Raw genomic sequence first — 25,630 nt, forward strand, 5'->3', positions numbered from 1 at the left:
GTCACTCAGAGAGACTTCAGGGGGACACACTGAGGGGTTCTGCAAGTCAGTGATGGTGCAAAGCCAGGAGAGCATCACTCAGAGAGACTTCAGGGGGACACACTGAGGGGTTCTGGGATCTGGCACAGGTTATGTCTAGACCTGGGTTATAATGACCAGGGCATCTGTCTGATTATCATGAAGCTAAACATTTACTTTGTGTGACTTTCTGTATCGTGATTTATTGTGCAAAAGGAGTTTGTTAGAAAAGGGGAGGAGACTGATTCGAAAGCAATCCTGTAACTTCTCTTATAAAACAGAGATGGTTGTTTCGACTGAAGCAATGACAGAATCACACCGTTCTGAAGGTGGGAAACGCCGCAGCTCCTCCCTGGGGCTGGCCCTCCCACCTGGTATCTTCACTGTGCCGCTGGTGGAGGTGTCGTCGGTGTAAGGGTGGCTACTCTCCACCACCACAGGCTGAGAGGAGAGACGGCCGCTCTGCGAGTCTGTGGCCACGTCCTCCAACTCGGTGACGCAGAGCTCCAGCAGCATATCAGCCACCTGGGGAGGAAGCAAGGACACGAATGAGGAGGCCGACGGCTCCACACCTGGTTCACCTGCATGCTCCCTCTGCTCATCCTGTCCTGGAGCTCCACAATGACAGGGTGGAGCGGAGGGCATGGAGTTTGAGAAACTGAGTTCAAATCCTGGCTCAGCTTCCTTGCACATAAAACAGAGAGAGCAGAGAGCTTGTAAGGTGCTGATCTGTATTAGAAAATCGTTGGGTGGGGTGCAGTGGCTCCCACCTGTAATACAAGCACTTTGGGAGGCTGCGGCGAGCAGATCACTTGAGATCAGCCTGGCCAATATGGTGAAACCCTGTCACAACTAGAAATACAAACAAGTAGCCAGGCATGGTGGCCCACACCTGTGGTCCCAACTCTCAGGAGGCTGAGGCAGGAGAATCGCCTGAACTCAGGAGACGGAGGGTGCAGTGAGCTGCGATCGTGCCACTGTGTTCCGCCTGGGTGACAGTGACAGACTGTGTCTCAAAAAAAAAAAAAAAGTGGTGGGAAGGCTTCCAACACACACAACACTGAATACGTGCCAGGTGATAAAATGAAACACCATGGTGACGACAGCTTCTTTTACACCAAGACAAGATTACGTCCTAGTGAGGAAAGTCGGCCCCGGAAAGAAAACATCAAGGGAAGGAGCAGCCAGCGAGTGAAAATGACCACAGTTCTGGAAGGCAAAGGAGCCTGCTGGGAGACACGGGATCAAGCCATCCAGGCCAGACAGAGCAGGAGAGTCTCCGACGGGAGGAGCCACCAATCCCAACACAACTGTGCCTCCTGACCCAGGACACTAGGGGCCAGACCCACGCCACATTCTCAACAATCTACAGTGTGGTTCTCTTTTAAAAATTACTGGTGATTGACGTCTTTTAAGATTAAGGTTAAGAGTGGTGATTATAAACTCTGTTATTTTTAAAAACAAATGAGAGAATACGTCATAATAGCAACAATCTATTAACCCACCCTCAATTTTTGAGACAGAGTCTTGCTCTGTCACCAGACTGGAATGCAGTGGCGCAATCTCGGCTCACTGCAGCCTCCGCCTCCTGGGTTCAAGCAATTCTCCTGCCTCAGCCTCCTGAGTAGCTGGGACTACAGGCATGCGCCACCACGCCCAGCTAATTTTTGTATTTTTAGTAGAGACAGGGTTTCACCATGTTGGCCTGGATGGTCTCAATCTCTTGACCTCGTGATCCGTCCACCTTGGTCTTCCAAAGTGCTGGGATTACAGGTGTGTGCCACCACGCATGGCCAACCCCCATATTTTTAATGCAGAAAAAACAAAACTCTTCTAATGCCCATTCTATACTTTACAGAAATTGATTATTCTTTTTTTTTTCTATTTTTCCTCATATTTAGGTATGAAATAGCTTTGCTTAGTAAATATATTATACATTATTAACAAGCTGTATCACTGTCATATAGGCATGTTTTAAACCTAAATTTGTCTCTCCTTTTGAGTCCCAAATATCAGGTCAGGGCAGGACACTGAAACTGCCATCTTGCCAACCTGGCAAGGGCAGCTTGAAAATGGCTATATCCTTATTCCTGCCTCTCCTGGAACCTGGTTGAGTTACTGAAAGCAAATGTTGGCATCATCAAGCACCCATGTGCAGAGTTGACCAGGGGCTCTGGCCTTCAGAAGGTTCCTCTGCAAAGCCTATCATCTGCAGAGGGGTCACGGCAGAGCTGGGGCTCAGAACACTCAGGGTTCCAACCCATCTCTTCCACCTACAACAAAATGAGTGTGCTCAAGCCACAATGACCTCTCAGCCTCAGCTTCCTTGTCCATATGTAAAGGTAACCCCTACCCTTTGTACTGAGAACGTGGGGATGTGCATGGCAAATGCTCAGTATTATTTTAAGTCGAAGTTCTCATTCATATCCTTCCGTCTCACAAACGCAATACTTATGAAAAACAGTAACAGTGCTTACGGCAATTCACCTTGATTTCATCTTGTAGAATTATGCCAAGTAAGTCGTCTCAAAAAACTAGAAAAAAGGAAACCTATAGCTTTTTAGATCTTCATGAACCGCAGATAAAGCAATAACAAGCCCCTAAAATATCCACCAAACCTTTGCTGTGCTTTCAAGACTGCTCAACTCTACCTAAGTACTTTTTCATTTTGGTGATCATGTAAGTTACCAAAATTTCTGACTATCAGAGCTTTGACGTTTCAGAATTGCAGATAAAGGACTATGAACCTGCATTAAATGATTTTTTAAAACAATCTAATTCTACTTCAAAACTTTAGAAGTTCCTTTAAAGAGAATATTCTGCTTTCTAACTAAAGCCAAAAATCATAATAGGCACAGAAACCGCCTAAACTAAGTGAGAGAATAAGACTTTTCTCCACACAAAGTCACCACTCAGAGAAATGGATGAAGTATCTGCAGCCAGGAAAGACGCCTCGGGCTGCCTGGCAGGGCGGAACACAGCTGCTCGTAACAAGAGTTCTTAAGGAAGGAGAGCCCATGGCCTTTAGGACTGATGAGTCCTGTTTCTAAGACATACTAATAAGACTTTCTACTGCTTTATACTGGCTTTATGCTGCAGACCTGGAGACCACTTCCGCAGCTCCTAGCCACCTGTGCCTAACGTTGAGTTTTTTATCCTTCGGTTCCTCAGGTGCACTGGCCACGATTCAGCGCCCAGTGGCCCCATGTGGCTGGTGGCAATGATCTTGGACGGCTCAGGTGCAGAACATTTCCACAATGACAAAGTCCTACTGACCCAGTGCTACCAAATATTAAAAGATATTTTAAAGCTGTCTTAGTTAAAATATCATAGTACGAGAGCCTAAAACGTGTTGTAACTAGACCCAAATGCATACGGGAATTTAGAATATGATAAAACTGGTTTTTAAATCACCAGGGAAAAGATGAATTATTCAATAAATGATGTTAGGGCAACTGGTTTACGGCCGAGTATAAGGTTGGATCCCTACTTTATTTTTATAACAAGATAAATCCCAGGTGGCTAAGAAATGTAAATAATACATGAGATCATAATAACTTAGAAGGCCAGGCATGGTGGCTCATGCCTGTAATCCCAAGCACTTTGGAAGGCTGAGGTGGGTGGATCACTTCAGGTCAGCAATTTGAGATCAACCTGGCCAGCCTGGTGAAACCCCATCTCAACTAAAACTACAAAAAATAGCCAAACGTTGCGACACATGCCTGTAATCCCAGCTACTCAGGAGACTGAGGCACAAGAGTCGCTTGATCCCAGGAGGCAGAGGTGGTCCTGGGAGGCCAAGACCATACCACCACACTCCAGCCTGTGTGAAGGAGACTCTGTCTCCAAAAACTTAGAAGAAAATTTAGAAGAACTTATTCAAAACAATGTCACATAAACAAGCATCTGAGTGGACGTCCAGTTTGTTGATGATGAAGTTATTTCTGTTCCTTAGTTTTCCTTCTAACAGTCTGGCCCCTCTGCTGTAGGACTGCTGAGGTCCACTCCGCGCCCTGCTTGCCTGGGGATCACCTGCAGCAGCTGCAGAACAGTAAGGGTTGCAGCCAGTTTCTTCTTCTGCTATCTTTGTCCCAGAAGGATACCCGCCAAATGTCAGTCTGATCTCTCCTTTATGAGGTGACTCTTTGGCTATACAGGGGTCAGGGAGCTGCTTGAGGAGACGGTCTGTCCTTTATTGGAGCTCAGGTGCTGAGCTGTGAGCTACGTTGTTCATTCAGAGCTGCTGGGCAGGTACGTTTAGGTCTGCTGCAGCAGAACTCATAAACCTTTTTTTCCCCAGGTGCTCTGTCCCGGGGAATTAGGGCTTTATTTATGAGTTTCTATTATGCTGCTGCCTTTTTTCAAGGCTGCCCTAAGAGGCGGCCTAGTCACTGTGTGCCTGCAGAGGCTTTGCTGAGCTGCTGTGGGCTCCGCCCGGCTGCCACGTGAACTTCCCTGCAGTCCTGTTTATATGGGCGTAGTTAGAACTGCCTCGGCAATGGTGGCCCGCCTCTGTAATGGTGGACTCTCTCTGTAATTGCGGGCTGCCTCAGCAATGGCGGACTACCTCCGTAGTGGTGGAGTGCCTCGGTAATGGCGGATGCCCCTCCCCCACAGCTGGAGCATCCCGGGTTCAGCTGTGCTTGCTGTAAAACCCTCAACCCAGAGCGTTTCTAATTGCTGTTTTTTTTTCAGTTGGGGTGGGACCAGCCGAGCCTGATCACCTCTCCCTACCTCAGAGCCCTTCTTTTCAGTTGAATGGTCGACTCTCTCCAGGTGTTCCAGTCGCCTGCTGAAAAGGCGCTGGGATCTGTGTGATTTCCCCTGCGGCAACTCACTGTGCTGGCTGAAACAGCAGCGCTGAGATTCGTGGCGCTTTTTTGCCTGGGAATCTCCTGGCCTGGCTCCCTGTTTCAGTCTCCCTTTTAATCAGATGAATGCCCATCGACGATAGACTGGACAGCGAAAATGTGGCACATATGCACCATGGAATAGTATGCAGCCATCAAAAACAATGAGTTCATGCCCTTTGTAGGGACATGGATAAACCTGGAAACCATCATTCTCAGCAAACTGACACAAGAACAGAAAATCAAACACTGCGTGTTCTCACTCACAGGTGGGTGTTGAACAATGAGAACACATGGACACAGGGAGGGGAGCACCACACACTGGGGTCTGTTGGGGGCAAATAGGAGAGGCACAGCAGGGGGTGGGGAGTTGGGGAGAGATAGCAAGGGGAGAGACGCCAGATGTAGGTGATGGGAAGGCAGGCAGCAAATCACACTGCCACGTGTGCACCTATGCAACAATCTTGCATATTCTTCACGTGTACCCCAAAACCTAAAATGCAATTTAAAAAAAAAAAAAAGAAGAAAGAAAATCCCTGATTGTCTAGTGGTTAGGAAATAAATAAATAAATAAAAATTAAAAGAAGAATGCCAGACACAGTGGCTCACACCTGTAACCCCAGCACTCTGGGTGGATTACTTGAGCCCAGGAATCTGAGACTAGCCTGCACCACATGGTGAAACATCATCTCTTAAAAAAAAAAAAAACAAGCATTTTTTAAAGCATAATACAAAACTTAGAAGGCATGAATGAAAAAAAACTAACAGATTTGACCATATAATTAAAAATCTGTACATGACAATATCAAACTAATATCAAAAGATCAACGGGTGGAAACTGAAAAACATACGATACAAAAGGGACTTACTTCAAGAACTCTGACAAATAATTTTTTTAAAAGATGCACAAATCAGTTCTAAAACAGGTCAAGGACGTCACTGGGGTCGATACTAAAACGTTTTGTGTTAAAGGAGTGCCCCTAACCTGCCGTCAACTAGGATGAAACCCAGCACAAGATCACCAGCGACCCACAGCAGCTCTCCCTTGGAGGGGAGGCTGGCCCAGCGTGGAGGACATGGAGTCAGGCAGCCCCGCCCTCCCTGAGACTCACCTGGGGGTAGGCGGTCCCCATGCCGGAAAGCACAGCGGAGAGCACTTCCCTGCCCCTGTCCCCAGCCCGGCTGCACACGGACAGCTTGAGCAGGTCCACCACCACGCGGGTGTCATCAGCAATCAGCAGACTCGTGAACTCATCCAAGGCCTGGGGCTCTGGACCAGCGGTTTTATTTTGGCTTTCAACGTCCTAAGTCAAATAACATCCAACAATTAACATGAGAAATGATACGTTCCGAGAAAATAAACGGTCACCAGTTTATCCATAAACTCAGAGGACACATGAATACCAACAAGTGAGGGACCTGAAAGTGTTTAAGATCTTAAGAAAACAGATTAAGAAATGACGGCCCCTAAAATCTCCACCAAGCCATGCATTACGTTTTCAAAACCAATTAACTGTTGTATTGCCAATAGCATTTATCAAAAAGGGATGACTTAATCCATAAAGAAATGACAATTTATTACTACGACCAAGTTTGGATCACAGGCAGATACTACAGGGGGAGTTTTGGAATGGAGTTGCATCCTGTAAAATCTACCCTTACCTGTAAGGTATGCTTGGGAATCATTTATAAACTAAATTTGTACTGTATAATTTTACATATGTCTAGATTCTCTCCATAATTCTTTCCTAGGATCTTATTTTAGGAGACTCACTGGCACGTAACACACTGTCCATAATCTCTCACTCCTTGGGCTCACTGAAAACATCATACAAAGAAGTCTTCTCATGACCACTCGTGCTTCCCATTCCTGTCATGTCAGCCTAAACACATCGCATCGTGACCCTTCACCTCCCCTCGTTTGCTATGAGCCAGTTCCCAGCATCACTGCACCCCCAGCTCCTACTCCATGGACGTGCCTTGCCCAGGATGGCTACCCCCACCCGGCCTGTCAGCATACAAGAGGTTCCTGGAGGGCAGCATCGGGGCTGAGCTCGTGGAAAAGGGAAAGGCCGTTTGTCAGAGCCAGGGGCTCCCACCGCTTCTGACCCAGCATGGGAACCGCTGTGACCCTGTGCAGAGCAGCGGGTAGGCCAAGCCCTTCTCATCCCCCAGGCAGAGTCTGGCTCCCCAGAGGGAGAATGAGAGCTAAGGGAAGTGCCTCTGTTCTCTCCTGATTTCCAGACCTCAGCAAATCCAGTGCAACTCTTTCCACAAACATAAACAAGGCAGGGGAAGAAGAGCCCCACACGTTCCCCTTAAGGGAAAATGATCCAACCAGTGGGCCCTGGAAACACACATCACTCTGATTTAGGAACAAGGTTCTTCTCCCTTTAGGGAAACAAACCTTGCTCCTGCCTCTGCATGCAGACCCAAGGAGCAAGTGAAATTCATTATAAATGTTGATATTCCAGAGCATAGCTCACTGAAGGACAGCAAAAGCATTCAGTGCAACATACAATCTTTAGTCTTGAGATTAAAATGTGCCTAATATTTTTTTGATGAGGGTGTCTTAAAATACACACACACACACACACACACACACACACACACACACACACACACAGAAAATATCTCCAAGAATTGCTAAGGAAGAAAATCACTAGCAGCATATTCTTAAATATGAATCATAGTTAATATGAACATTAAAACTGCTTTGCCTTAAATTCATGAGTCAAACCAAAACTGAAATAACAGAAATTCAGGGTTACAATCTGGATAATGCCTATGTCTCATAAATAAATGGGAGGAAATAAATCATATCATCCTTCTACCTAAAAACAAAAATGTTGCCTTCCTCAGATTAAGTTCTACATTAAACCCTCATCCCAGGACACTGCCAAAAAAGAGAAGTTGATTCCAGACACCTAATTTATAAATAGAGACTTTCTTATTACCATGGATGGTTACAAATAATTTCCATTGGACATATTTTCTGCCAGTAGTAACAGCATAATAAATCAAGGGTTCCAAATGTAACTAAAAATAAAGCATTTGTCCCCAAGATGGGAAGGCTGGCATGGGAGCACACACGAGCAGGGCCCAGCCTGGTGTGGGGAGCACCTCAGCATGCTGGGGAGAGCATCCACACATGGGGAGCTGGAGAGACAGAGCCAAGTCAAGTGAGGAAGGTTCCAGCCTCTGGGTTCAACACGGAGGTGGGGGGAGGGCCAGAGGTCACACAGGGTGACCACGGAGGTCCATGAAGCAGACTGGTTCTGAGGGTCAGAGGCTGCACAGAGGAAGAAGGGTACCCACCACGGAGGGCCGGACAGCCAAGATCGGAGCCTGGTTGTCTAAGGAGAATGAACTTCAAGTGAACAGCCTGTTGATGACAGGAGACCACCATTCAGAGAAGAAAGTTACAAATACAGAAAGGATGAAAACTGGAATAAATCCCAGTTGGATTAGAATCAATCATATTCGTGTGAACTGGTGGTTTTCCTTATATGTAAATATGTGACAACATAAATACTGATGTAGGTCAAACACGGTGGCTCACACCTGTAATCCTGGCACTTTAAGAGGCCAAGGCAGGCAGATCACTTGAGCTCAGGAGTTCAAGGCCAGCCTGGGCAACGTGACGAAACCCTATCTTTAAAAAGAAAAAAAAAAAAAAAATACAAAAATTAGCCAGGTGTGGTGGTACACGCCTGTAGCTGCAGCTACTTGAAAGACTGAGGTGGGAGGATGGCTTGACAACAGGAGGTTGGGGTGCAGTGAGCCAAGATTGTGCCACTGCACTACAGCCTGGGCAACAAAGCAAGACCCTGTCTCAAAAAAACAACAACAAAACTGACGTATGTACCTCTTATGTTACACATACACAGTCATTCTCTAGCTCTGTTGCCCAAACAGCAACAAGCACACGAAGGCCCCAGGTCTCAACCTTTCGATGCCCTGCTCCACCAGAAACAGCCAGGTCTTCCTGGGCAACAGTGGCTTCCTGTGTTGGAGCATAAGACATCTTGCTGAGCCTGGCATTTTGTGTTGTGCCAAAAAGCCAGCAGCCACTCAGTGAACAAAGGGATTATGCCAGAAGGACAGACAAAATTCTACCAACTGTTTAAAGAGGAGTTAACCCCAATCCTCCACCAACTCTTCTAAAAAACAGAAGAGAAAGAAACACCCTCCAACTCAATCTATGAAGCCAATATTGCTATAATACCCAAACCAAAGACAATACAAGGAAACTACAGAGCCATGTCCCTTATGAATACAGATGTAAAAATCTTCGACGAAATAGCAGCAAACCAAATCTAGCCACATACAAAAGTATTATACACCAAGAAATATGGAAAGAGAGGAGGAATAAGCCCTGTAGTGCTGGGCTGGAATTAAAAGCATTGATTTGGGCTCTTCACGGTTTTTATGATACAGACAAAAGCAGAAGGATAAATAAATGCCTGTGTGCATGGCTCTGTTTGCTGAGAGGGCCTAAGCAAACACACTTGGTAACAATCAGCTTAGCAGGCACCCAATCTTGGTTTCCAGACCCTACAAGCCACTAGCAGGAACCGTGGCTTCCTGGAGAAATGGCTGACTCCAGGCAGGGCACCGGAGGTGAAAGACGACTCTGGAGCCCGTTGCTGTGCCGGAAAGGAAGGAAGAGCCCTAAGATTACGGGGGCACATCAGACAAAGGAGCCAGTCCACAGAAGTACCAACGACCAGTGCACGGGAGTCCCAGTGACCAACACTGGGACAACTTGGGTGTCAAATGACAAAAGTAACAAATGTCACTATTTGACTAAGACATGAACTTCTGAGTCTATACAATGTAAACACACAGGTAGGCAGGTGGGTGGGAGACGGACGGATGAAAACGGAAAGCTCTCCCTTGCAAAACAGTGGCAACGATTACATTCCAGAAGTGACAATCAATGTGAAAAACGAAAATGTGACAACCACCACAGTAACAATGGATTCAGCTAGAATCTTTAAGATGCTAAAAATGGGTAGGTAAAAGTATGATGAGCAGCAAGACACTGGCATAATCGCAAAGGCACCCCTCCATGAGCACTTAACACACTTACTGACTTCCAGGGGAGAAACTTGGCAGAGACCCTTAACCAAGTGATAAGCTACATCACCAGTGATGCAGCAAATCAACAATGCCTGAGTCCCAGTGGAGGCACGGACGGAACTCAGCACCATTCCTGTGGTGTCTGCCAAAATGGAGGAACTGAAGGACGGTTCCACACTGAGGACGAAAGAGACAGCGCACCGTCGTAGACGGGGTGCTGGACCTGCAAGGGCACTACTGGGAGGATGAGCAAGCAAACCTCGGCGGGTTTGAAAGTAACCCTGGGTCGAGCTGCAGTCCAGGAGGAATATACGCGGAAGCAGTAAGCAGGGACAGGGACGGTGTCCTGCAGATTCCCACTCGTGCTTCCAAGGTGCTAGCAAGTGGAGAGCCCAGGTGAACAGCAGAGGAATAGACTGTGTTCTACTTGTAGGTACTACTTCTGCATCTGTGTGCATTTAAGATAATTTCACAATACAAAGTTAAAGAAGAACAGCTCTTCACCTCTTTGGTTTTGGTCATGGTTTCTGCAATGATGCTTGCGGCTCCCGGGTCATCCGTCACTGGGATAAATGGCCGAGCGGAGGCTGAGGGGGCTGATGGAGTCACTGCAGAGGGGGTCACCGCGTCCTCAGAGGAAACAATCTAGGTGAAGAATGCACAGTAGGGGAAGTTTAAGCGGAAAAACTCAATACATTTCCTACGCAAGTCCCAAAATGCCTTATCTAAAAACTACCTGGGCTGTTTGGAAAGTTCCAGATTTTACAGAGGTAACATGGCGCCGACCCAACATAGCCGCTACCACCCCATTCAGGCCTAGAACAGCCGTGCAAAGTCGAGTACATCCATATTTTCAAGAAAAACTATTCCTCTTCACAGCAGGTCACATGAACCAGACTAAAATGAGCTCACATATCTTCAAGGTGGTTCTTTCACCAAAGTAAGTTACTAAAATTTTTGACTATTAGAACTTTAAGGTTTCAGAATTGCAGACAAAGACTGTGAACTTGCATTTAACGATTTTTTTTTTAAAGAAATCTAATTCCACTGAAGCACTTTAAAAGTTCCTTTACAGAGCTTCTAAGTATAGCCAAAAATCAAAGCAGCAGGCACAGAAACAGCCTAAACTAAGTGATGGAATGAGACCTTCCCAGACACAAGGCAGCCACCTTTTCCTTTCTGATCTACCGTTGCTTTACGATTCACTTTTACCTCTCTCTTTTCTTGCCATGGACTTGGACTCAGTCCGTCTTCAATATCAACGACCAGCATGCAGTCATCTCCATTCATGGGACTGGCCATGGCAGATGCGTCCGACGGGGCTGCCGACGAGAATGAGGGGCACTCCACCGGGGCCATCATGCCAGCCGGCATCAGGGCCCCGACCACAGCGTCTCTGTCGGGACACAAAGCCAGGCCTGTGATGAGCGGCCTGCTTCCCTGCGCCACAGAAAGTGGCGAGGCAGGACTAGTGCACACTGAGGCATTTTCTCATTTTTACTGAATACATGTAAAAGAGTTTTAGAAAAATACCAAACGTTATTACCATGAATCCTTTGGCTAACAGCTAAAATGTTTACTCTGGATCTTACTTATTTGAAAAACCAGAGTAATGGCAGGTGAAAAACTGCCAAACATAAAAACCAGACCAGAATGAGACTCTGGCTCTCCCTGAGAAATCTCCTTGGGCTGCTGAGAGAGCCTTAGGGCTGCGTAACTGATCATCAGGCAATCCTGTGTTTGCTGAAAGCCACATACTGAGCAGCGAGCACTCAATGGCCTCTAATGAATGACTCTTTTTGTTCCGAAACTAATTTTCCTATGTAAGTACACCTGTCAAGTCCACATGCGGGATATATTAGTAGATGGGCACAGCAGAAAAATACTGCAAAGGCCACATTAGCAAAACAGCCTTCTCAAATCAGCAAAGGGGACCCTAAGTCGTCTCAGACATCACTATAACTTAGTATCGCCTAATTCTTCTTTTTTTCCCCCAAATATTAATGGTCAGAGTCTACTGGCCAAAAAGAATAATGAAAATGTCCAAATTAGTTTTCTAATTCATATTTCAATGCTTATTAAAACACACACAAAGATATCATCAATCACCATGAAAGAACACGTGACTTACAACACACAGCATTTAAAGACAATAATATGACATTTTTGGAGACATTTGATCAATGAAAAAAAATCACAAAAACCCGAAGCTCACATAATTGCAGAATTTCAAAAATTAGCACACAAGCCTACCTGGCATACATGATTTGCAATGCTGTTAGAATGTGCGATAAGGCCTGCTGTTTGGCCAGATTTCCATCCAACGACAGGAGAATCTTGGCAAGAGAAGGGCGGTTTGGCTTAGAATTACTTGCACCACTTATTTTATTACTAGCAGCAGAAGAATCGGCATCTGAAGGCACGCCTATAAGAGGAAAATAAAATTGGCATTTTGTTTTTAAGATCACAGTTTGCTCTGTTTCTATAAAGTCTGACCTTATAGGTTTGTTCCAAAACACACTGCAATCTGCATCATTTTGCTATTTCGCAGAGCACATCTTAAGCTCATTAACAGGCCTTCAGAATAAGAAAACCACTTATCCATACTTCCATAAAGAAGCTATTCTCAGCAAAGTTTCACTGTAACTGCAAAAAGATGTAGATGCTTTTATAAAATGCACTTACAACAGTTTATGTTATATGCATAACAAGCTATGAAAATGCTACAATTCCTGTATTATCTCACCCCAGTAAGGCAAGACAAAAAAGAATACAAAACAGCAAATAGAGAAGACGTTCACCAATGAAGTCTGATCAGGCTCACTTACCTGTCAACTCCCAGGTCTCAGCAGTGAGAGGGAGCAGGTGTGTCAACTCATCCAAGCTGATACACAGATTTAATGCAATTTCTACCAGAATTCCCAGCAAGCGTTTTCGTAGACAGACAAGATTATTCTAAAATGTATATGGATAGTATCACACTGGCCATGAAGGAAAAAATATTAAAAAAAATAATAATAACAAATAGAATGTATATGGAAAGGCAAAGGAACAAGAATAGAAATAGAAAAATAAGAATGGGGGGAGGAACGAGTGTACCCAGTTTCAAAAGTGGTGGTGATACCATAACCAAAACTGGGTGGTACTGACGTGAGGATCAATGGAATAAGACAGAGAGCCCAGAAATGGACCCACACATATGCCTCAGTGACTGTCGACCCAAGCGCAAGAGCAAGGCTGTGGAGGCAGGATAGCCTTTCAACACATGGTGGTGGAGCAACTGGGCGCCCACCGGCAGAAACCCAAACTTCAGCCTAAGTCTACACCTTACGCAAAATTAGATCCAAATGGATCATGACTTAAGTAGAAAATACAAAACTACAGATCTTTTAGGAAAAAAATAGGAGACAGTCTTTAGGATCTAGCACTAGGCAGAAGTATACTTAGACTTGACACCAAAAGTATGGTCTATAAAAGAAAAAAGCTGATGAATTAGACTTCATCATAATTATGAAAGAAAACGAAAAGACAAGCTACAGACCAGGAGAAAACATTTGCATAAGATACATCTGCCAAAGGACTAGAAACATCTATGATATATAATGAACTCTTTAAACTCAACAGAAAAAAAAAGCCAATTAGAAAAGGTCATGAAGACACATTTTACCAAAGAGGAGATATGGACAGTAAATAAGCACATGAAGATGTTTTTAACGTAATTAGCCGTAAGGAAAGTATAAACTAAAACCACAATGAGATATCATGACCCATCTATCGGCATGGCTAACTTTTAAAAAGATGACGAGGATACGGGAAAAACCGGACCATCCCTCCACTGCTAATGAGAATATAAAACGGTATACCCATTCTGGGAAACAGGTTGGCAGCTTCTCATCATGTTAAACATAGTTACCATACGACCAGCAATCCTGGGCATTTATGTCAAAGAAATAACTTATTTTCACATCAAGTGAATTTTCATTCACCTGTATATGAATGACATGGTAGTTTTATTTGTAACAGCCAAAACCTAGAAGTAATCCGAATGTCCTTCAATGGCTGAGTATTCCACAGAATACTGAACAAAGTACGTAACATGTAACAACTTGTATGAATCTCCAGAGGATTAGGCTGAGTGGGAAAAGCCAAACTCAGAAGTTATATGCATAATGTGACGTGAAAAGAGCTGCATGTTAAGAAACTACTGAGTAATTTGAACCAGAAAAAAGACGAGGAGAGTCAAGCCTTATCTTCATCTGCCCCAGAAGACAGCACAAGGCGAAATCACTCGCCCCAGTTCACACAGCCAGTAACTGTCACGGCCAGAAGATCATGTTCCACTTATTCATAAGAGCAGATGCTGCTGGAGCCTAAATGTCCCCTCCTGAGAGATTAGGGGAAAAACAAGATATTTGTATGAGGAGATGAGGTTCCCTTTAAAAACAAACCAAAAACATGCTAGCAAGGATCAATCTGAATATTCCCATACAGTAGAAGAAATGGTATTTTTAAAAGACCATTTAATAATCTGAAACTCTTAGAGACAATCTAACAAAAGATATGGAAGACCTATGCAACACTGGGACTAGAAAACACTGCTGAGAGAAATTAAACACCTAACAAATAAAGACAAACATTATGTTCACAGGTTAGAAGACTAAACGCTGTGAATCCACCCTTTCCACGTTGACACAGAATTAACATAATCCTCAACAAAATCCCAACAAGGCGGTTTTTATAAAAACTGACAAGCTCATTTTAAAAGTGATATGAAAATGCAAAGGGCCTACAACAGCCAAAATATATTTGAAAAAGAACAAAGTGGAAGAAATGTTACAGCCTGAGTTCAGGGCTTTCATAAAGCTGTAGTAATCAAGGCAATATGGTATTGCCACCAAAATCCACCAATAAATCAATGAAACAGGACTGAGAGTCCAGAAATAGATCCATACATCCACAGACAACTGATTTCTGACAAAGATGAAAGGCAATTCAGTAGGAAAAGCAAAGTTTCTCAACAAATACAACTGAAACAACTGGAAAATCATGCCAAAAAAAAAGCCTTTCAATCCGAACCTCCCACCAAATATAAAATTTAATCAACTGATCATAGATATACATGTCTAAAACTGTAAAATTTCTGTAACAGAACATAGAGAATCTTAAAAATCTGGAGACACAGGTTTTGTAGACACAACATCAAAAGTATGCTCTACAAAAGAATAAAATGAAATTGAAAACCTCTAACCTTTAAGATTCACCTGTGAAGAGACTAAAATGACAAGCCACATTGACAGAAAACATTAGCAAATTATATCTTTAGCAAAGGACTTGTATCCAGAATACATAAGGAACTCTCAAACTCAGGAAGAAAACAACCAACCTAATTTTAAATATGGGCAAAAGACTCGAATGGACATTCACCAAAAAACGTATCTGATTCACAAATAAGCAAGATGCTTAATATCATTAGTTATTTAGGAAATGCAAATTAAAACCACAAAGAGACACCACTATACATCTATCAGTATAACTAAACCTAAAGACTGAGCATATCAAGTATTAGCAAAAATGTGGAGGACCTGGCCCTCTGGAACATCCACTTTGCAAAAGAGCATGTAGCTTCTTCAGAAGCTGGACATACACCTACCGGAGGGTCCAACCACTCCTCTCCTAGGAGTTTACTCAAGAGAATTTCAAGTAGATGTCCATACACAAGCTTGTATGGAAAGTCCATTTGCAATTTCTCTTGTAGTCAAAAACTGGAAACAGCCCAAACATTCATAAACAGATAAATGGATCAACAAGTTGCATCTATTTATCCTAAGGTACTATTCAACAACTGAAAAAGAATAAACTACTGATACATGCAACATAAGGGAATCCCAAAATTATTACGCTGAGTGGAAAAAGATTTTTAAAAAGAGCATATGCTGTATGATTCCACTTATAGTAAGCTGTAAAACATGCAAACTGGCCTGCCACAGTGCCTCATGCCTATAATCCCAGCACTTTGGGAGGCCAAAGTGGGAGGATCACTTGAGCTCAAGAGTTCAAGACCAACCTGAACCACATGGCAAAACCCCTTTCTCCCCAAAAACAAACAAACAAAAATTAGCTGGGCATAATGACATGGGCCTGTAGTCCCAGTTATTCAGGAGGCTGAGGTGGGAGGATCACTTGAGCCCAGGAGGTGGAAGCTTCAGCGAGCCAAGGTCATGCCACTGCACTCCAGCCTAGGCAACAGAGTGAGACCCTATCTCCTCCTACCCCCACGACCAAAAAAAAAAAAACACCAGACAACAACAACAAAAAGAAAACATGTGAACTGATCTATAGGGACAGAAATTAAGTTGGTGCTTACGGCAGGAAGGAGGGGGGTTAAAAGCAAAAGGGAGGGTTACAGAGGGCCAGAAACTCTGGAGTGGTGTATGAGTTCAGTATCTTTGATTGTGGTGAAGTTTTCATGGATCATACATATTTCAATTTTCAGAGGCGATCAAAATGTTTACTTTAAATAGGTGCAGTTTATTATACGTAAATTATAACCGAATAAGGCTGTTAAAGAATACAAAGGCGCCCAGTACAGTGCCTGTATCTCTCAGGTAATTATCAGGAGTCCTGTTTATACACATAAACAGCACAGCCAGTTCCCCTGATCATAAATACAGCAATCAGCAACATACTTTCTTCTAAAATTTTCAGCCCAGCATGCATAAATCGCATGAGAGCACACCATAATTCTTCTGTGTCTTTAGATTTATAATGCAATTAACACAGCACTACAACCTCTAATGTGTTGGCACAAATCAACCTACAAGGTTGCTGCAACCTACAGAAAAATCTCAGACAAGATACAAATCTGTGTTACCTAAATAGGAAGCACCTAAAGGGTCTCTTGCAGTCTGGAAGAGGACGGGCTCGTGGACAGAGGGCGTGGCCACATCCACGGTTGTCCACGCCACACTGTGGGACGACCCGCAAGCCACGCGTGTGATCTTCTGGCCTTCTAAGCCTTGCACGAGGGTGGGTTTCCTGTTAACTGTGGTTGTGCCATTACCCTGCTGGCCATGGTCATTGTCACCCCAAGCGTACACCTGTTTAAGAGGAAAAAAAGCTTACAATTTTTCAACATTTCAAGATGTCTTCTTTAAATTTACTTCAAAATGCTTCACGTGTATGCCACAGCAGTTAAAAGAATTGAGTTCTTAAAGGTAAAAACAAACCATTTTGCGATCTTACAAAATGGCACCAGTGTACAATTCTCAAGAAAAACTAACCAGAAAAACGCTTGCCAATAACTATGAAAAGATTATTTTCTTAATATTAATCCAATTAATTCTGTTTTGTTGCAAGGCACACAGAAGGTCCTCTCTTCAACTAAGGGCAATAATTTTTCCCCTTTTATTTTGCAAAGAAAAAGGACCAAAAGCAATGTGCTCATTTTTCAAATAAGTTGCTTCTTGGCCTTATAGAATTGTAAAGTATAATTCATTTTGACTAAAAAACAGTAATGGTAATTTTGTTTTCATAAATAAAATTTAAAATGGAATATCCACAAGCCAGTCATGGCATAGGCTTCTCAAAGCAGAAGAGAGATAACATTTGTCAAGCATCAGCTCTGTCTCTAAAATGAGGCACGTATCCTTCCTCGCCAGTCAGCAATTCTCTAAAGGAAAGTCTTGTAATACGTTGTAGCAGCAGCATCTTCAAGGATAACGATCTTTCCACACTTTCATGTGGACTTCAGAGTGGGAACGCCTCTTTTCTGAGGACCCCAGCCCACAAACCCTGCTGCTGAGTGGGCAGAATGGGCAAAATGGATGGGTCCCACCCTCATGGTTCTTCAAGCAGTAAGACTCAGCGGATTTCATCCACAGCTGCAATTTCCACAGGATGAGGGCTGTGTCCTGATGCTCAAGTTGGGATGGCACGCCACACTCAGGCCACCTGCAGCCTTACCTGCCCTGAGTCTGTGACTGCCAGGCAGTGCAGGGCCCCGACAGCCACATGCACGATCTTCTTCCCTCTCAGTCCTTCCACCACCTGTGGCTTCCGCACGTGCACGTCAGAGCCGTGGCCCAACCTGAAGTAATCCCCCTTCCCCCTGAGAGAAAGACAATGGTGGAGTGTCACAATATGGTTATGGTCTGGCAATGCTGTACAAGAAAACACTCACCATCTCACATCTTTAACAGCCAGCTTAATGACATCACACACAGCATCCAAGGTCTCTGAATTTATATTCAAAATCATACACCATTAAATTCAAATTAACTTATTAAATCTGCTGTCAAAAACCTTAATATCTTAATACATGTTTTACGATATTCAAGTTACTGTTGTAGGTTTTCCTATAAAGAGACTGAAAATAAGACACACTACTGCAAACACCTATCCAAAGTCCTATCTGGTATCCATCTTTCTCAAGCTGCCTCTGATCATAACATTGGCACTAGGGCCTGACACACCATCCAAGGCCAGTCCAGGCACCTGCTCTTTCCCGTATTAATAAAACAAGCTTTTACAAGAAATACATGTTAACTTTTACAGGGTCAAAGGATTCAGAAGGCTATTTGCTCTCATTTTATCCTTAGGCTTCAGCAGAAGAAACCCTTCCTAAGAACCTCATCCAAACAGGAAAGGTAAGTAGCCTAAAATTTTTCCAGTATTTTCAAAATGACTCAGTTACAATGGGAAATTTCTTCTTGTACTACAGTCACTAATCCCAACTCAACATCATTTAAAGGCCAAGGATGCATGCATAAGAAAGAATCCGCCAGGTTCCCTGCATGCACCTGCACAAGCACACACGCTGTGGCAGGGAGGAAGTTTACGTACCATGTCCACACCACTCCAGACTTGGTGAGCGCCAGGGAGAACTGAGCTCCACACTCAATCTGGCAAACGCCCTGTCCGTTGAGCCTCTCAATGTTCTGGGGAACGTTGCAGCCTTCACTTCCACCCCGGCCCAATTTCCCAAAGTCACCATCACCCCAGGAAAATACCAAACCTAGGTTCAAGAATATACACACGCTTCAGGCCAGCGTTTCACATCACTCCACCCCACCCAGAAGCACAGAACCGTGCCAGGCACCCACCTTCATCGGTCAGAGCCAGGGTCTGCGCGTCTCTGCTCCCACATGCAACCTGGATTACTCTGTGACCGAGAAGGACTTTCACCTACTCAATTACAAATTTAAAAAGAGAATCAAGCAAAGGCATTTCCCACAGACTGAAAGCCAACCATGCACATGTCTTTACGAATTTTCCCAGACTTGAAGCTTATTTTCTCTTGAAATCTTCAGATGGTAAGCTTTCTGTAAGCAACAAAAATGCATATAATCACCATTTTGGGCTTCAGCTGTGTCGTGTTATCCCCATGTCCCAGCCGGCCGTACTCGCCGAGGCCCCAGGTGTACAGTTCCCCACTGGACGTGAGGGCCGCGCTGTGCGAGCTCCCACAGGCGATGTCCCGGATACGCTTGGTTTTCAGGGCCTCGATCAGCCTTGGCTTGTCACAGTTCCTACAACAAGATGAAATCAGCTTCCTACGGTGAATCCATCCCTTCTTAGAGAAGAAGGAAAAAAGACATCCATACCGATCACATGCAGGCAACACGAGATCCACAGATCAACTATCAAACCTTAAAGCAGAACTAATCAGACCAAAACACAAACAACCAAGTTAAAAAATTTTTGTTTAAGATCCATTTCCGCCGGGCGCGGTGGCTCACGCCTGTCATCCCAGCACTGTGGGAGGCCGAGGCGGGTGGATCACGAGGTCAAGAGATTAAGACCATCCCAGTCAATATGGTGAAACCCCGTCTCTACTAAAAATACAAAACATTAGCGGGGCATGGTGGCGCGTGCCTGTAATCCCAGCTACTCAGGAGGCTGAGGCAGGAGAATTGCCTGAACCCAGGAGGCGGAGGTTGCGGTGAGCCGAGATCGCGCCATTGCATTCCAGCCTGGGTAACAGGAGCGAAACTCCGTCTCAAAAAAAAAAAGATCCATTTCCATAAATAACCTATTCTAATTTTCTGCAAAATAACTCTCAAGAGTATCAGTCAGCAACAGTTTCTTACTAGCAAATGAGACTAAAGAAAATACCCTTACATTCTGCTGAAGTGTCCAAGTTTTCCGTCGTCCCCTTCACCCCACGAAAACACTTTTCCATCGACAGTTAAAGCCGTCGCGTGCCGGCCACCTGCAACATTCACAGACACGCAGACTGCTGAAGGGCAGGGTACAGACAGCCCACAGTATGGCCCCCTATGCTGCCTGGCATATAGCACACACCTGCTGAGTGTGAGCTCAACAAGTGAGTAACTCAACAGGATCAACAGCTGGGTTATCAGGCAAGCTTTCTGGGTGACGTGCTGAACAAATGAACTTTTACTAAACTACAAATTTTAACTCTAGAAAGAATTTGCAAAGAGGCAGAATAATACTGATCATTAATGGGGTTCCTATCATGTTAAATACATAAAAAACCAAAATTTAGATGAAAAAAGTAAAACTAATTTGTGATTAGGTAAAATGTAAAAATAATTTAAAAATTTAAGCTTTTGAGAAATACATCTCAAAAGTGAAAGTATTTAATCATTTGCAATGAATGCATTATACCTACTCTTCCAAAAACACATCAGCTTATGCTCTTTCCCCAGCAAGGAATATTCTCAAAGTCCATACAACCCGCCTGAGGATTAAAGGCATGACCACTCCTATACACGGAGTTCCTGCCAACTCCTGGGTTCTGAGAACATCACAGCAGATTCATTCGCCCTTCTTCCTCACCAACAGAACCCCTATGTTACCAGGGTGACAATGTGCTCCGCTGAACACCACTTCCCAGTCGCCTCGGCCCCAGGAGATGGTGCCTGAAATGAGGGGGGCTTCGGAGGGGCTCTGGAGAGGGGCTTGGGCGGGAGGGCACGCTGAGTGCTGCTTGCCTCTTCTGCCAGGCCTGGGCCTGGACTCTGGGGGCCAAAGCTAGTCTAATACCATCTTCCCACAAAGGACACAGCCCAGCTGAATGGACTCTGACCCCACCTCAGGACTTTTACAAAGGAGAAAAGTAAAACTCTATATTGCTTAAGCCACTATCATTTGGATTTCCTGTTTTGCAGGTTACACCAGGCCCCATTCAGGATAGGCCTGAACTGAGCTTTGTGTCTGATTTGGTTTTTTTCTTTGGAAGCCTAGCACAGTGCTTCCACAATAAACGCTCCCTGCACTGAAAGGGTGGTTTTTCTTAAGGGAATTTTCTCATCTCTTGGGTTCATAGATACTTTTGAAAACCTGAAGAAATTATAGACTCTTCCTCAGAAAAGCAGCCTGCTTTCAGGCAAAGAACTTTAATTAGCAGCAATAATTAAATTCTAGACCACCTACAGATTTACACTATCCAATTTTTATTCCTACTGAGTAAAAACTTGAAAAAGAATGTGAGGACACCAATGAGGGCCTGCTGGTGCTCGGCGCGTACCTGAGTGAACGGCCACCTTCTTGACCATGTAGCTGCTGAGGGCTGTGATCTGCCGTGGGATGGGCACCGTCCCGCTGGAGAGGCCCAGCCCCAGCCGGCCATTCGTGGCTTCTCCACAGGCATACACCTTCCCTTCCACAGTCACTGCAAGGAAAGACAGCCAGGAGAGGACTCACTTTTCACAACAGTAAAACCTTTTTTTTTTGGTGCCAAGTGTAATTTAAAAATTTTTTAATATTAGAATAATCATACCTGCAAACAAACTTTTAGAACCACCAGCCACCTGTACCACATTCAAAGCAGATAGCGTCTCAGAGAACGAAGGAACCTTTATCTAGAACAGGATTTTTTTAAGAAAAAAAATTTTTACTTGCATGTTTCAAATTGTAAGTTACCTTATCATATGACACAAGGAATGACAGTCACACACCGCGTACCATTTCACTCCACAACAGGCTACGCAGACAACGGCAGTCCCATTCCAACACAACAGAGCTGAAAACTCCTTACTGCCCAGTGATGAGCTGGCCATGACGGCGTCACAGCACAACCTATTCCTCACGTGTCTGTGGTAATGCAATGGATATGAACAATCCCTAACGCCTGTTAATATCACAGACGACTGCTGCTGGACTATTCGTTCACCACCCTGCACTTTCTATCATTCTGTCAGAGTGTATTCCTTCTGCTTTTTATTTTCTGACTGTAAGACAGCCTGAGGCCGGTGCTTTAGGAGGGATTCTGTCGCAGGAAAGGACAGCCAGCACCCAGGTGTTACTGCCCCAAAGACCTTTCAGTGGCACAAGGTGTGGGCATGAAAGACAGTGACCGTGATGACCCCAGCTAGGCTAATGTATGTGTCTGGGTCTTAGTTTCAACAAAAAAGTTTAAAAAGTAAAACAATAAATGTTAGAAGAAAGCTTACAGCATAAGAATGTAAAGAAAACATTTTTGTACAGAGATGTATAATGTGTTTGTGTTTTAAGCTAAGTGTTACTATAAGTCAAAAAGTTTTCTGAAAAGTGAAAGTTCATAAAGTGAAGTTACAAATTATTTATTATTGGAGAGAGAAAAATAGATGAAGCATATAGTGTTTCTAAAGTCTACGGTAATGCGCAGGAATGCCCTGTGCCTTCCTATTCACTCACCACTCACTCACTCACTGACTCACCCAGAGCAACCTCCAATCTTCATGCTCAGTGTCCTATGCAGGTGTTCCATCACTCATCTTTTACACTGTATTTTTACACTACCTTTTCTATGTTTAAATACACAAATGCCGTTGAATTACAACTGCCTACCATATTCAATACAGTCACATCTTGTAGCCTAGGACCAACAGGCTACACCACATAGCTGAAGTGTGTAGTAGGCTACACCACCTACATTTGTGTTAAGTATACTCTATCATGTTCCAACAATGACAAAATCACCCGACCATAGCTTTCTCAGAATGCATCCCCATCATTAGGTAATGCATGACTGTACTGCTAATATGTATGGTTATATTCACCAAAAGCGTTGGTTATCTCTTAGATATTCACACTAAAGTATTTTAAGAATGAAATGATACACTGTGATTTGCTTTAAACCAGAGTTGGGGGTATGGGAGGATAAGGACAGAAAAACATAGGCAGCTGCTGGTGACTATGGAAGCTGGCACCAGGGACATGAGGGTTCATGATGCCACTTGCTCTATTTGGGGCATCTGAACATTTCCATAACAGAAGGTGAAAAACAAAATACAGTTGGTCCTCTATATCCATAGATTCTGTATCCATGAATTCTACCATCCACGGGCTGATAATGCTTTTTATTGCATCTGCACTAAATGCGTACAGACGTTTTGTTGCCATTATTCCCTAAACAATGTAATATAACAACTACTGACGTACCACTTACATTGTATCAGGTATTCTGACTAATCTGGAGAGGATATAAAGCACGTGGGAGGGTGTGCACAGGTTATGTGCAAACACTACACCGTTTTACATCAGGGACTTGGGCATCCACAGATCTTGGTATCCACAGGAAGTCCTGGAACCAATCTCTCTCTGCGCAAGCTACTTCACCCTGAAGAATCTCAGGCGTGAAGCGCCGGGGGACAGGACCACAACCTGCTCATATGTGTGCCACTGTGGCCTTTTTACACATGATTTTGTGATAATCAAAAGCATTTACTGTAGCTGGAGGGAAGGTACATCTATTGATAGCCTGTAATTTTCATCTGTGCACTTGTGAAATCTTTTCAAAAGTTTATTTTCTAGTTCACCAGACTACAATAAGACAATTATACCTAAAGTGCAATTTTTCAAGGAGAGAGACTTCTCAGAAACTAAATTTGATCATGTATGATAGATTGTGTCAAGAAACAGTTTCAAAATGTTGATTTAAAACACAACATACATAGAGTAAAGTTATTACAAAACTTCACAAGGTGTGGGTGCTGCTGAGCGCCCTGCCCTGCTGGTCTCAGGAGGCACGCCGTACCTTGGAGCCTTTCAGCCCACCCAGCTGGTCCTTGTCATTCAGGCCCCACACAAACACTTTGGTTCTTATCGCAGCTGTTGATTCCAGCCCTGCAGTCTTCTTTCTAATGAGGCTAACCAAAGGGCGGGGAGGGGGGGGACAGAAATAGAGATTATTTAGCATCAAACATTTTAAAAATAAACAGAAAAGCAACCTCAAGCACTCGAGGTTTTATGGTTACTTTCAGAAACTCTTAAAATTTTCTAGATACCACCATGCTACCTTTTAATACCAGCACTTACTTTCAGCTCTTATTTCTGATGGAAAATGATGGCACACTAGGCATTCTCTTTCATCTTAAATACCAACTTGAACATGGGTGGGAATCGTTCCAAGTCAGGGACGCAGGTGCACAGCTCCTGCAGACGGCACTGGAGCGACACTGAGGAACATTCCCAGGAGCCACACCGCAACTGGCCTTGCGGCAATGTCCCTAAACCCAGACACCTGTTTGGCCAATTATATTCCCACAGAAAGAATAAAATTGACATGGCCACACGACCATGCAGATACTTTAGTACAGACACATGTCCTGATGTAAAATGCGTCTCTTCCTTTACACCCTCTGCCCAGGACACCTGCCAGAAGCACCTCATCACTAGCCAGCTGGGCTAAAAGTCCTCGACTCCTGTCCTTCCCAGAGGGCTTGCTCCTTCCACCTTGCTCATCTATCTCCTGACCTGCCCTCAACAGGTTAGGAATTTTATTTATTTTTTCTTTGTTTTGAGACAGGGTCATGCTGTATCACTCAGGCTGGAATACTGTGGTACAATCACAGTTCACTGTAGCTTCAACCTCCCAAGCTCAAGCGATCCTCCCACCTCAACCTCCCAAACAGCTGGGACTATAGGCGTGCACCACCATACCCAGCTAATTTTTGCATTTTTTTGTACAGATGGGGTCTCACTGTATCACCGAGGCTGGTCTTGAGCTCCTGGGCTCACGCGATCCTCCCTCCTTGGCCTCCTAAAGTGCTGGGATTACAGGTGGAAGCCACCACAACCAGCAGGTTAGAAGTTTTATCAACAGCATCCAAAACACTCCAATTCCTCCAACTTGAGAAAAGTACACAGGACACTGTTAGGTTTTCTTGGTTGACGGTCTGATGCCAGCTGCCCAGGAACTGCTTCTTTTGTTTTTGGGGTTTTCACTTTTTTGTTTGTTTTTGCTCTATTTTTATAAGCTAGGATAGATGCCCAAAGGCACCAGAGACTAGCTTCTGTCTAGATAGGTATCACACTTTTTCCACACTTTACATACTAATATATATTTACTTTAAAGGTTCAAAGTTCCATGTTTTGGAATAGAAGTGAAGAACTCCTTCATCTGATACCAGGCACAGCTGGGCAAGCATATGCACAAAATATTGAAATATCTTGTGACACATTTTTACTTAAAAATATGTATGGGGGCCAGGTATGGTGGCTCACACCTATAATCCCAGCACTTTGTGAGACCACAGCAGGCAGATCCCTTGAGCCCAAGAGTTGGAGACCAGCCTGGGTAACATAGTAAAATCCAGTCTCTACAAAAAAAATACAAAAAATTAGCCAGGTTAGTAGCACACACCTGTAATCCTAGCTACTTGGGAGGCTGAGGTGGGAGAATCACTTGAGCCTGGGAGGTGGAGGCTGCAGTGAGCTGAGATCACACCACT

At 44.2% G+C, this 25,630-nt stretch overlaps 1 protein-coding gene across 7 annotated transcripts in view; it reads right to left on the reverse strand.

The window, feature by feature from the left end:
* HERC2 (HECT and RLD domain containing E3 ubiquitin protein ligase 2) overlaps window positions 1–25,630 on the reverse strand; it is a 205,873-nt gene that overhangs the window by 42,689 nt on the left and 137,554 nt on the right. For all 7 annotated transcript variants that reach the window (XR_004263267.1, XM_032259981.1, XM_032259980.1 and 4 more), the window contains 14 exons: window positions 23,935–24,046; window positions 21,697–21,778; window positions 21,445–21,588; window positions 20,073–20,163; window positions 19,303–19,480; window positions 19,055–19,136; window positions 18,795–18,966; window positions 17,916–18,060; window positions 16,825–17,050; window positions 12,207–12,378; window positions 11,166–11,349; window positions 10,458–10,598; window positions 5,981–6,172; window positions 390–543 (listed from right to left, as the gene is read on the reverse strand). Coding sequence is in view for 6 of the 7 variants with exons in the window: in XM_032259981.1 (XP_032115872.1) it covers window positions 390–543; window positions 5,981–6,172; window positions 10,458–10,598; window positions 11,166–11,349; window positions 12,207–12,378; window positions 16,825–17,050; window positions 17,916–18,060; window positions 18,795–18,966; window positions 19,055–19,136; window positions 19,303–19,480; window positions 20,073–20,163; window positions 21,445–21,588; window positions 21,697–21,778; window positions 23,935–24,046 (2,075 nt within the window). In the remaining variant the exon portion in view is untranslated. The remainder of the gene's footprint in view (window positions 1–389; window positions 544–5,980; window positions 6,173–10,457; window positions 10,599–11,165; window positions 11,350–12,206; window positions 12,379–16,824; window positions 17,051–17,915; window positions 18,061–18,794; window positions 18,967–19,054; window positions 19,137–19,302; window positions 19,481–20,072; window positions 20,164–21,444; window positions 21,589–21,696; window positions 21,779–23,934; window positions 24,047–25,630) is intronic.

This window comes from Sapajus apella, unplaced genomic scaffold, assembly GCF_009761245.1.
Source record: "Sapajus apella isolate SASKATOON/1434 unplaced genomic scaffold, GSC_monkey_1.0 scaffold113, whole genome shotgun sequence".
Taxonomy (NCBI): Eukaryota; Metazoa; Chordata; class Mammalia; order Primates; family Cebidae; genus Sapajus; species Sapajus apella.